Here is a 13465-nt window from a genome sequence, read left to right on the forward strand (position 1 = left end):
TGCTCAACCCATCATTAGGCACTGACCATGTTTCAAAACAAAGCTGCTGTTTTTGACCCTGAGAGGAAGTTTGTTTAACAGCATGCGTGATTATATACAACATGAGACTTTGGGAACTCTGAAAACACTCCTGTAAAGCCATTCATTACATTCTGATGCAGTAAAATCAGTAACCCACTGGTCATTATCCCCTCATGTCATCTGAAGTAATTAGATCCCTCTTAGAGTGTCCCTTTAGCATTCCCCTCCAGTTATAGGGCTTCTCTCATCCTCTCTTTCCCACATTAATTATCACTGGTATACACTTAGCAACCCACCTTCCATGCCAGTGATTCCCAATCCCAATCTATTTCTAATTTTCAATGGTTCATCAAAGCCCAGAGGGACTGTGGCTCAGGAAACAGATGACTGGATAATGATGAATAGAGGCTGAACTAGTCTTCTGATTTGGTGTTAGTGGTGTCAGGAACTCTTATCTTCACACAAACATCCACATACTCTGTTTATCGCCCTTTTGTCCCCCCACATATTTGCACTGAGACTTGTTCAATACTAATAGGGTTATCCTGAGATGCCAAGAGCACTGTTTTAAGCAGTAAAGCAGTAAAGCAGTAAAACGTAAGATAAAAGATGCACGGAATGAATATAAAGAGAATGTTGAAGAGAAATACAAAACAGGGAATGTAAGAGATGCATGGAAGGGTTTGAATACAATGATGGGTGGACAAAAGAAAAGAGCTCAACAATATGAAGACTCTCATTGTTTTGCAAATAATCTTAATATTTTTAAATGATTTGACTTTTAGTAATGAAGTAATGACTATGTCTCAATCACAGCCTATGACCATACAAGAGAGAGAGGTTGTCACAGTGCTTCGTAAAGTCAGACCGCACAAGGAACCTGGCCCAGATGGCCTGAAGGGGAAAATCACAACTTGGATATGTGTGTACAAGGTTGTTTCAAATGTTTCTGGACAATGGTTTTGTACCATTAGCCTAGAGGAATTCCATTGTCATCCCGGTGCCCAAAATACCCCATGCAAAATCTTTCAATGACGTTCGCCCAATTGCACACATCCGTTCTTTGCAAATGTATGGAGCGCACAGTGTGTAAGGAATTGTTATCTCAAATTGAGACATCCATTGACCCCCTGCAATTTGCCTATCGGGCCAATAGGAGCACTGTGGATGCCTCTCTCACTCTTTTAAGTAAGTTTCAACATCATCAAATTCCTATGTTCGAATACTCTTCATGGATTTCTCGTCTGCTTTTAATACTGTCCAACCTTATCTTCTTTTAAAGCGCCTCTATGATTTAGGTCTTAGTAGTTGGATGATTTTATGGATTAAGGAGTTTTTAAAAGGCCGACCTCAGCGAGTCTGTATTAATAATAATATCATGTCAGATTGCTTGGTTTAGATACTGGGGTACCGCAGGGATGTGTACTGTCTCCAATACAGTTTTCTGTATACATCAATGAATTACAGTGTGATGATGATAACCTTTCCCTTATAAAGTATGCCGATGATATGACATTGGTCTCCTGTCAGAAAGAAATGAATTGCTCCTCATAATTTGAGTATATTGACAGTATTATTTGTTGGTTTGAGAGTAGTTTCTTACATCTTAATATTGAAAAGACAAAAGAGCTATCTGCGAAATCAATCGAGAATAGTAGGTACCGCCTCTGTATATAAACCAGTTGTCATAAAGGGAAAAACTGTAGAGCAGGTCTCGAATTTTAAATACTTAAATTCTTGATGAGAAACTTCATTTTGAAAGTAACGTATAGTACATCCATAAAAAGGCAAGACAATGTTTGGGTCTTTTTAGGAAACTGAGAAGTTTTAACATTAGCACGCACACTCTAACTATGCTAAATCGATCAATGATTGAGAGGATTCTCACAATATTGTTTCATGGTACGGCACTCTAACATTAAAGCAAAAGAACAAACCGTACAGTTTTTTAAAGTGATACAATAGAACGGCTGGCATCATAGCGTGTGTGTTATAGCGTTTTTTTCTTTGAAACAGTGTTTAATTGTAGAATTTAGTAAATTTTGTATCTGTGTTGTTAATGTGCGATGTGTTTTTAAGCAGTAATGTGAATGTATCTATGTCACCAGTGTCAAAGATACATTTCCGCTCTGTGACAAACAGACAAGTTCAACTCTACTCAACCTATTGCTGTGTGTATAGCGTGTAGATTTGCATATCACTGTTTGTGTGGGACGGGTACTGCTCTATGTTTGCCAGTATATAACTCAATATTCATTCTCACTGGGATTTGATCAGCAAACCTATTCTCTTCAGTATTAACACGTTGCATGCAATTCTGTTTTTATAATAAGACACAAGCCCACACTCATTAATCTCTGTGTCAGAAACACATCCGTAGCTCTCATAGACTTAAGATTAGCCTTTTTGTTGGTCTTACTGTGAGTGTTCATCAGACTATATACTTGGAATTTATTCACTAATTGTCTCCAGTGTTTAATTCCTAGTTTTTACTCAGCAGATCATTTAAGACCAAAAAAATAGACAAGGTTATATAGCTCACCCAAAAATGAAATTTTGTCAGCATTTGCTCACTCTTGTGTCATTTCCAACTTGTATGACTTTCTTTCTTCTGCAGAACACAAAAGAAGATATTTTGAAGAGCATTGGTGAGACATTTTTCAAAAGATCTACTTTTGCGTTTCACAGAAGAAAGTCATACAGGTTTGGAATGACATGACAGTAAGGAAATTATGACCGAATTTTCATTTATGGATCTTTTAATGCCCTGCGGACTTTGATTATCAGGGGCCTGCAAATGTAAAATGTCTATTTGAGTTTGTAATAAATATTTGTGCATATAGCATGCAGTATAATGGTTAATTTCTGTCATTTGTTTATTCTTGTATTTTTCGGTATGATTTCTTGTCATTCGGACACGAGAAAAACATGTCAGAATAAAAAAAAAAATGACATTCCCCCCAAAAAATTGCATCTCAAAATCTTAAATATAAGAAATAATCTTGCAATATCTCACAATTAAGATACTGCAGACTCAAATCAATTAGATTTTTATAATTTATACAACATAATGTTTGAATTACAAGAATCTATAACATTAGCCTTTATATTTGCGTGAGTTAAAGAAATAATCTTGCTAGAATATCCCAAGATATCATTTTTGAGAAATGAGACTCCCCCCCCCCCACTGAATGTGTATATTTACACATGTGGGCGATGATGAATGTTTTAGAGAGGGTGGAAAAACGGAAAAGTGCTTTTCTATACATAAAAAAAGCAAAAATAACTAAAAGGTCTAAGGGTGAGGGGGAAAAAAAGAGAAAAGAGACAAAAGAGAGAACACACTATATTGTTATTTTCAACAGACAGGTCATATCTAATTTTTAAGCACCCACTTTTACACCTACATGGTGCATACACACACACACACACACAACAGTGCGGTAAACACACGTAGTCATCAGTGCGGTAAACACACGTAGTCAAAAATAAACTTTTTGGACAATGTCTGACTTGACGTCACGCAATATCCTTTCCGAATGAATGTTATTTGACAGCGTCACCTATTAAAACATACATGTAGGCTACAGACACTCACACAGTGTTATTCACAACACTTCAGCTATTTTGAGCTCTCTTCAGTCGATATTATCCGCACTAAGTATCTGTGTGCTGCTTTTGTCTCGTGAACCGCAAATGCCTTTTGCCCCATAAGCACCATTCAAAGCATCTGGCTATATGTTTGGTCTCTCTGTGTGAAGAAATTGAGCATGTGTTTGACCTAAAGAAAAACAAGGGATGTACTTTAAAGCAGGGGGGGGTTTAAGGATCCCAAGGGGGCTGCAAGGGACGGCATGGAAAAGTCTATACAATGTAAAAAATGAAACAAAATAAATCAAATTAAATACAACAAAATAATAAAAAATAAGATAAATAAATTGAATAAAATAAGCTAAACATTGATTAAAATAAATACATTGATTTAAAATAAATACATAAATAATACATCTACTTTCAAAATACTATTTACGCATTATATATAATATTAATATAACAGCATATTTTGTGAAAATACATGGCTGCCTTTTAAATTTCAAAAGCACCAAGTTCCAAATTTAAAAGCACCAAATTTCAAAAGCATTAAGAAAATACCAGATGAAAATATTTGGTGGTCTTTGGGATCTAAAAGATCAAAAATCCCTGGTTTAAAGGATTCTGAATGTGTTTAGAGTTAAGTTTCCCCCCATAATAAGATACTATCTTTATCTGCTGAGAATATTTTTTTAAATCCGTCATTATTCATTCTTGATAAATCTGTTAGTGCTGTTAATATGTAACCCCTTTGTTGTCTGTCTTTGCCAAGATTCTTTTAAAATCTGTAGGATTTATGTAAATCCTATTTCACTTATGTTATGTCAGGAGATCTTAAAGTCTTTTTTTGTAAAAACCATCGGGTCTAATCCCTTATTATATCAACTTATTCATGTTTTGCCCGTCATAATAAATCCACTCGGATGGAGTTTGTGCTTTTGGACTGAAATGAAACAGTGTTTGCTAATGCAATCAGCAAGCATCTCTTATTACCTAGGCAGCTGGCCTTTTATGTATCAGGTCACATTATCTTATGCCAAAGGATGGCACTGTATCAAAAGAAGAAAAAGACGCGGTGAATTCTGGGTGAGCAGAAATCAAACACATCCAAAAACCTTTCAAAATGATTTCATTTTAAAAGTATTACGATGAAATTACCAGTTGGATTGTTGTGAGACGAAGTGATGGCAACCTTGCAAACGTTGTAAAAGCCAGAAGAAAGGTTATAAAATGGAGATCTGGGCTTCAAGATGTCCTTTGAACAGACAGGGAACTTTTTACAATTTCCTGGAGAGTAAGGCAAACATGATGACTTATTCAACATCCGGACATCCGTTCCAGCATAATCCTGTTTAAAAAAAAATAAGACGAGAGATAGGGCAAATCAAAAAAGGTCAATAAATAAATAAATAAAAATCTGAACAGAATGAAAAATAAGACAATACAGCAGGGAGTAAAGAAGTTTCAGGGCTTGTCAAAATAAAGGGGAAAAAAAATAGAATAATAGAAATGGTGAATACTGAAGGTCATGGTGGAACTAAAGGTGTGAGACTGACTGTAGAAAAATAATGCAGATGCTGGTTAAAGCAAAAACAACTGAAGCAAAGAATAAACAGCATTTTAAATGTAATTTAATTTATTCTTGTCTCCATCCTATAATATAATATAATATAATATAATATAATATAATATAATATAATATAATATAATATAATATAATATAATATAATATAATATAGGGCTGTTGAATGCTTGATTCTGATGCCGATGGGTTGACCAAAGTTCTAAGGTGTGCAATAATTATTTTCAGGGAAACACGGTTAAAGTAGTTCCAGTCAGGTCTTGACCGAATTATCACTTCGCCAAATGATTTCAGTTATATCCGCTTCGCGTCGTGGCCACATGACATTACCACTCGGGTGTGCATTATTTTTCTAATAATTCAACAGCCCGTCGTCAATTATTCCTTACATCAACATAACATAACATAACATAACATAACATAACATAACATAACATAACATAACATAACATAACATAACATAACATAACATAACATAACATAACATAACATGAGTGTACATCTGCAGAATAAACCTTTATGTCCTCACCTGTAGGGGGCGATGAACGGATGAGCTGCATTAGTAACAGCAAGTTTAATTGCTGCAGGTGAGTGATGCATGTTAGTCGTTCTTTCTTTACTCGATAAAGATATTCTTTTAATATGAACTGTGTGAAATATTGGGGGATTTTGCGGAGCATGGTGGACTTTAACGAGCACCGGGTGATATTTAGCCTCGTTTTGCTTGATATCTTCCCACATTAAGGCTGAGGCCGTTTATTATCAAATGTGCTTAAATCGATTGGGAAGTAAATCTTTTTTTCTCTTAGTCCTAATTCTGCATAATGGATAACCACACTTTAAAGGAAATCGTGCCCTTGAGCTGTTCTACTTTTGTCCGTCAAAGAAGCAGACAGCTTTTGTAAGCAACGTGCCCTGAATGATTTTCTAAATACACTTCCATACATGGAACTGCTGGGGCCGGGTTATTAAACTATCTATATTATATGATTCATATAAATAATATTATCATGACACACTCGAGTTTTCTAACGTGAGTCGTATATCAAAAAGAAAAGAGTTGCACGTGCGTTATGTTTTGATTTAGCGCATGCGCGTTGTTGACCTGTGCGCGTGAAGTAGAGCTGACTCACGAGCTTCAGTGCTCGTGGCTCATCAAGTCTTGTGAGTGATGCGGGGTTGGTGAGTCACGCCACTTCTCTAGACAAATAAAAATACGCGGATCATTATTGTTGTGTAGTACGTTATATATGGTGACTTTAATATTTGACTTATGAAAAGTTTTCATAAGTCAAATATTAAAGTCACCATATATATATATATATATATATATATATATATATATATATATATATATAATTTATTTATTTTTTTAATTCATGTCTTAATACCCTTAATATCTGAAGAGGCTGTATTTTGCTCTTTTGTGAAGTCTTGATTTTGGTTTTGGGCAGACAAGAATAGGTTTTCAAACACAAATTATTTTTTCACATATTTTACATTGTAGCGGCACCTCTCTTTTCTCAGTCTGTCAGTAACACTCTATGAAGCCCCTTCTTCCGAAAAACACAGTGTGCTCTCTTTGGTCAGATAGAGTATAACTCCATTTTAAAGTGCACTTTGTGTTGAAAATGTAAAAAGGCATAATAAGTCCTCTTTAATCAAAATAAGTTCCCCTCCCTCTTGCAGTGACATCTCTTCTCTTCTCTGATGACAAGAGATCACAGCAATAACAAACCACAATGATCCAACCATCCAATCAAATAATTCCTGATGGACAAAATCAAGTCCCGTCCTACATATGTCTTGTTCAACAAGCAGTTTCACTCGGATATGTCAAAATCCGCTTGTTAATTCATCATGACATAAGGAATGCTGTTTCCGGGTCCATGCTTCTAGAGAATACTATCTCAACAGCAGTTTATGTGCACTATTTATTTATTTTACACATTTAAAGTCCCCCTGTTGTCAATAATTTTGACCACCAATGACATATCGGTGGTCATTGATATGATCACCAAAATGACATAAAAAAAAATTTAAATACATTTTTAATGAATATGCAAATTAGCCCCACCTCCACTCACTCACACAAGCTCAGAGATCCACTCGGTCAACAGAGGTAAACGCTGCGCAATGGTATCGCCCTTTACAACATCTGACAGATAACTGTAAATAATATGATTAGCCTGTTTTGCCTGACTACGTTATCAAACAGCTTATAATGTGTTGCTAATGCTACACAAACCATGTCCTGTTCGCCATCTCTGAGTCAGACAGATGCCTTCTAACAATCAGCATCCGCAGAAACGCTTTGAACAACTTAGAACCAAAGAGTATAGAAGCCCAAGAGGCGAAACTCAATAGAACGCTCCATAGCAACAGTTGCCCCCATGACGTGACGGCGCGGCCGCCATTATGGACTGAAAACTGAAGGAAAACGCCGAAAAATAATGGGAGTCAATGGCACTGAACCAACTTGACATAACAAAAACTTAACATAACTTAATTTTTTCTGGCCGTCATATCTAAATATGAAAACAATTTAAAATACATTAATGAGGATGACCGACGTTAAATGGCGTTAAAGGACAAGTTCGGTATTTTACACTTAAAGCCCTGTTTACAGATCGTATCTGATGAAATAGAACGGGTAAGATTAAAATTTGGACACATGCTGCTGTTCCGAGAATTTTAGGTTTATTTCGCTTTCCCCCCCCACCCCCACAATGGATGTCTATGTGCACTCGAACATTCATTCCTAAAACACATTAAACTTTCATTTACAAAGACGTGAAACTCACCGAGTGGTCAGGGGTGTTCACTGGTATGTTCACTCAAAAATCGCTGAAAATGATGCATTCCAACAGGTTTTATCGTAGTTTTTGTCCAACTCCATTGACTTGTATTGAAAGAGCTGTGTGAGGTACGGTATTACTCCGCCACTTCTTCTTCTGCTTCTTCTGTGTATTCAATGAAATGCCAGTGGTTTGCTTGCAATTGGCAAAGGTGCATTATCGCCACCAACTGGGCTGGAGTGTCTATTATTCAAGCTCTCAACGGAAGAATTTACGGGTGTGAGACGTTTGGAAAAATAGATCCACAGTTTTACAACGAATGGTAAAACACCTGTTGGAATGCATCATTTTCAGCGATTTTTGAGTGAACATACCAGTGAACACCCCTGACCACTCGGTGAGTTTCACGTCTTTGTAAACGAAAGTTTAATGTGTTTTAGGAATGAATGTTCGAGTGCACATAGACATCCATTGTGGGGGTGGGGGGGAAAGCGAAATAAACCTAAAATTCTCGGAACAGCAGCATGTGTCCAAATTTTAATCTTACCCGTTCTATTTAATCAGATACGATCTGTAAACAGGGCTTTAAGTGTAAAATACCGAACTTGTCCTTTAAATGACAGAAAATGTTACGTCTATGTGTTGGTTATGCATGGCCTAATTACCCTTAGGAAAATAGTATTTTGGGACAAAATATTACTATAGAAGTACGAAGTACTATAAGACTACTATAGAAATACTATAGCAGCTCTAGGATTTTATAGAGGTATTACAGAACATAACATACTTCTGTGATGTTCTGTAATACATCTATAATATTTTAAAGCTGCTATAGTATTTATATAGTAGTCTTATCGTACTTCTGTAGTATGTCCCAAATTACTATAGTATTCCTTTAAGATTACTATAATATTTTGTCCCAAAATACTATAAGATTCCTATAGTACTTTTTCGTAAGGGTATGTCCCCCACCGAATCAGCTTCATTAGCCTACCACTTACGGTTTGCAAAGATACAATTATAAAATTACTGCAAACCTTTAATCTATCAATATTTATGTTCTATTATGCATTTTCCTTGTTATATGAATAACAAAAATTCATGAAATAATATATAGGCAGACACACAGTAAGTTGATTTTGAAATTAGTGAACATCACCATATATGAATGAACATTTCTAAAGACAGTTAATCTTTTATAGAATATCACAAAAATATTAACAATTTGTTTTTTCAACATCTTCAGTGAAAGTGCACACAGTGAACGTTTCAATGGCAAGAACACAAACAATCTGTGAATGTCCTATTACAGGCGGAAAGGTACAAAAAAGATGTGCAATCTAGCAAGTGCACACATGAACTATAAACTACTAAAATGGAAGTGGTGCCAGATCTCAGTAACTGGCGCTAACGATTTCAGCAGCTTTCAGTCCATAATGGCGGACGCGCCTCCGCAGCGCCATCTACAGACTGTTACCCATAACACAACAGAGTTTCGCCTCTTGGGCTTCTATACTCTTTGTTTGAACGTTAGTGAGAAAAGAATATAGTTTATCTTAACATCGTAATATATATCATAATACACAGTTCACCCGCTATATTGCTAAATGTACAAGACTCCCCTGCTTCAGATATTGGTTAATGATATGCTAAACCCCGCCCGCACGTTGACGTGATTGGATACGTTGGTGACGTAAGAAACACCAGCGATTCCAAACCGCTTTTTTTTTTCCACTGCAGTTTTAAAGAGAAAATACTCAGCAATGGTGCTGACTTGTGAATTTGCACATGGTTTGTCTTAAAGCATATTAAAAACACCACATAATATAAACATTAAAAGCTTGATTTTCACCACAAGGGGACTTTAACAAGCGGATAGGGAAGAAAAATACAGTCACAACTTCAATGTCATGCTGACTTTAAACAGTTTAAAATATGAAAATCATATTAGTTTTCTTTTATCACAAAGCTGTAAAATACAAAGAAAATCACTTTTGTAGACTTAACAAAGATTAATTATATTTAATTTATTCAGTGAAGACTATATGCAGTGTTTTACATTTGATTAATCAATTTCTGTACCTGAATACTGTCAGACTTACAAAGGAAATTAAGTGCTTTAGTCAATGTTTTTTCAGGTATCTTTGTTTTATTGTATTTATCTATGCTTGGAATTAGTTTTTCTATGCAGATTCACTCCCCTACAAAATCACCCTAATAATTCTACAATAATTAATTATTTCCAAATAGGCTGATTTATCTGGTGAAACTGTTATCGCAATGTCAGATTTTTTTTTCTAATATCGTGCAGCCCTAACACCTAGTGTTTGCAAGTAATAACAGATAAAGAGTGACAGACAAGCAATAGATATTCATATAGTGTGCACGTTCTCCTCAAAATGATCTAGAATACACCGCATACATTATTTCATGAAACAAAACTACTTAGTAAATGTATCTCTGCTGCATACAAAGTGCTCATTAGTAGTGAAATGAGTGCTACTAATTAAATGGAATGTGAAAAAAAAACACAACTGAACAGCCACGAGTTCAAAAGGTACTGCATAACAGAAATGACCCACAAAACTTTTTTGTCCATATTAGTGCATAGTTTTAAAGTCAGGTTCCTGAAGGTACCCTCTTCAAAAAAAAATTTTTTTTTTAGTTTTTTTTGCCAGAGCTTTTGGCAGTGTTGTTAGGTTGATTTTTAATGAATGATGACATAGAAACAAGGCCAGAAACTTATTTCATTATGCAGATGTCAGTACTTTTAAGTATTGAACATAGGCTACTTAAAAGTGCACTCTTCTGTTGCTGTGGCGGTAAAAAAAACTTTAGTGCTCAATGGGGTGATAGTTAGCTTCAAATGTTTGTGCCATTAAAGTGGATTTGTTATTATTCAGGTGACTAGCTAATATAAAAATGACTTTAAAAGGATAGTTCACCCAGAATAGAAGATTCTAACATTTTTAGTCACCCTACCACCCTAGAATAGAAGATTCTAGCATTTTTGTCATTCCAAAAGATATTTTGAACTGTTTTGATGACCATTGAGTTCCATTGTATAAATAAAAAAAACCCAAAGTATCTTCATGTTCCACAGTAAAAAAAAAAGAAAGCCATTTCATGTTCCACAGTAAAAAAAAAAGAAAGCCATGCCGGTTTGGAAAACACATAAACTGGCCATAAATACAGTTTACTTTACACTAATGCCTGTTATAGCACTCCTTGGTGTTGTGTTATGTTTTCTGACACTTTGGTAATGCAACAATGAACAAAATGAAACAAGCATAGTTCATTTCTGCAATGCAGAGGTGGATGTGGAGAAAAGGAGTGAGAAATGAAAACCGGACTAAATAAGAGTTATGGAGATGTTCGGACATGAAATAATTGTAGCTACAGGGGCATTTGATGAACAGTGAGATACACTCAGCTTTGGAGAGAGATGGGGATAATGATGTATTTGAGGGTGCTGGGGAGAATTAGATTTTAGGTCTGGTCTTGTTCATGCTTGTGCTGTTAATATTGGAGAGAGGAAGATCATTGGATTTCTATATTAATGGCGATACAGTGAAAGACACATTTATACAGCTTGAAAACTTCCAACATGTGTTCCCTCAATTTTCTAGAAAGATATATTTTATGAAATAAACGCTGCTATGTAGATAAAAAGGATTTGTAGGCACCATGAATTCTATATACATTTTCCTTGTGTGTTTTATGCTTGGTCAGCAGTTAGATGTCATCAATAATTTTGCAGTCAGCTCAGCAAAACTGATGTTAAGCTTCATCTTTTTCAGATAATAGAGGTCATTCAGTATTAGGGCGGGCGATATGGCCAAAAAAATGATGTCTACAGTATGTATTTTTTAGAGCTGAATGGCGATATGTGTTATATATCTCTGTATTTTGTAATTGTTTCCTGTTTGGATTAAAAAAAATCTGTATTTATCTTAAAGGGTATTTCACATCCCGCAACGTCACAAGCATCTGACGGGGGCAAGCCACATTAAACTATACTTATTTTGAAGCCTTTAATATAAATCATGTCTCATGTTTAGGACAAATTGGATGATATACTTTAATGTAAAAAAGATGGACGATTCACTTTCACTCTCTTCCATTGAAGAAAAGTGAAGCCGCCAATGTCCACCAAAAGCCCCGCCCACACTCCTGCAGAATCAGTTAGTACACTACTGCAGTTAGTACAATACTGCTGAACAAATCATTACAATCAATCAATCGGTGTGAAATAAACTGTTATTGAAATGGGGAAATTAAAGTTTAAGCTCTAATCTCCTCCTGAGGATCCCGAAAAAAGTCTTTTGGTGCCTCAGTGACTACTTCGCTCAGAGAAGCTGTCAATCACAGCTGTCAATCATGACACCACACTCCCGTTTTTATAGCATCAAATAACTAACTAAAACCAAACTTATAAAAACAAAACACTTGCACTTACATCAGCTACTAAGAAACTCACCTCTTGATAAACAGTATGCAATTTTAATAATCTATCATTTTTATTTCTTCAGGATTACTTCTGATGGTAAGGTAGCAACTTGGTTTGAAGAATCATGGACCCAGACAGCGAAAATCCTTGCAGTAAAACTGCAGTTTCTTTCCAGCCCAAACGCCCCGCGGTAAGACTTTTCATTTCACATGACATATCTTACTGTTATATATGTGGGCTTAGAAGTGCTGAATATTAAAGATTGCAGAACGTTTAGATTAAAGTAACTTCAGGCTAAGACTTGGTTAAAAGTTTAATTTACTAAGTCTTTGTGTACTTTGATTACTTTGTGTTACTTGTTTGGAAATCTAATTTTTTAGACAATGCCAGTAATTCAATCTCTGGTGCAGTGGTAACTTAAAGGGATAGTTCATCCAAAAATGAAAATTCTGCCATCATTTATTCACCCTCAAGTTGTTCCAAACCTGTATGATTTTTTTTGTGCTGAACAGAAAATAAGATATTTTGAATAATATGGTTAACCAAACATTTGCTGGTCCCCAATGACTTCCATAGTATAGAAAAAAAATATGGAAGTCAATGGGGCCCATCAACTGTTTGGTTACCGACATTCCTCAAAATATCTTCTTTTGTGTTCAGCAGAAAAAAGAAATTCATACAGGTTTGGAACAACTTGAGGGTAAATAAATGATAACAGAATGTATTTATTTTTGGGTGAACTATCCCTTTAAGCCTCTGCACACTTAGGAATATATGTATATGTAAATGTGTGTGTCTGTGTATACATATACTACCCTTCAAACTTTTTGGTCGTTATGATTTTGTTTTTGAAATTTATTTCCATTTATTTGAAATTTAAATCTTTTGTCATTTTAAATCTTGATATAAAAAATGTCTTTATTTTCATGTTTGGTCAATTTAATTTATCCAGTAGGGGTGTAACGATATTCAAACCGAACTGAAAAAACTCGATACATGGTACGTATCGCGATAATCTCATGG

General features: G+C 35.3%; 1 protein-coding gene across 4 annotated transcripts in view; it reads left to right on the forward strand.

The window, feature by feature from the left end:
- Positions 1-5701: 5701 nt before the first annotated feature.
- gpat2 (glycerol-3-phosphate acyltransferase 2, mitochondrial) overlaps positions 5702-13465 on the forward strand; it is a 53635-nt gene continuing 45871 nt past the window's right edge. The window contains exons 1-2 of one of the 4 annotated variants that reach the window (XM_079896782.1): positions 5702-5781; positions 12525-12632. In XM_079896782.1, the coding sequence (XP_079752908.1) occupies positions 12567-12632 (66 nt within the window). In that variant the 5' untranslated portion in view covers positions 5702-5781; positions 12525-12566. Of the gene's footprint in view, positions 5782-5978; positions 6096-6137; positions 6159-6351; positions 6377-12524; positions 12633-13465 lie in introns of those variants that run through there. The other 3 variants (XM_079896785.1, XM_079896784.1, XM_079896783.1) reach the window with 3 other exon arrangements.

Source organism: Squalius cephalus (assembly GCF_949319135.1).
Source record: "Squalius cephalus genome assembly, chromosome: 16".
Taxonomy (NCBI): Eukaryota; Metazoa; Chordata; class Actinopteri; order Cypriniformes; family Leuciscidae; genus Squalius; species Squalius cephalus.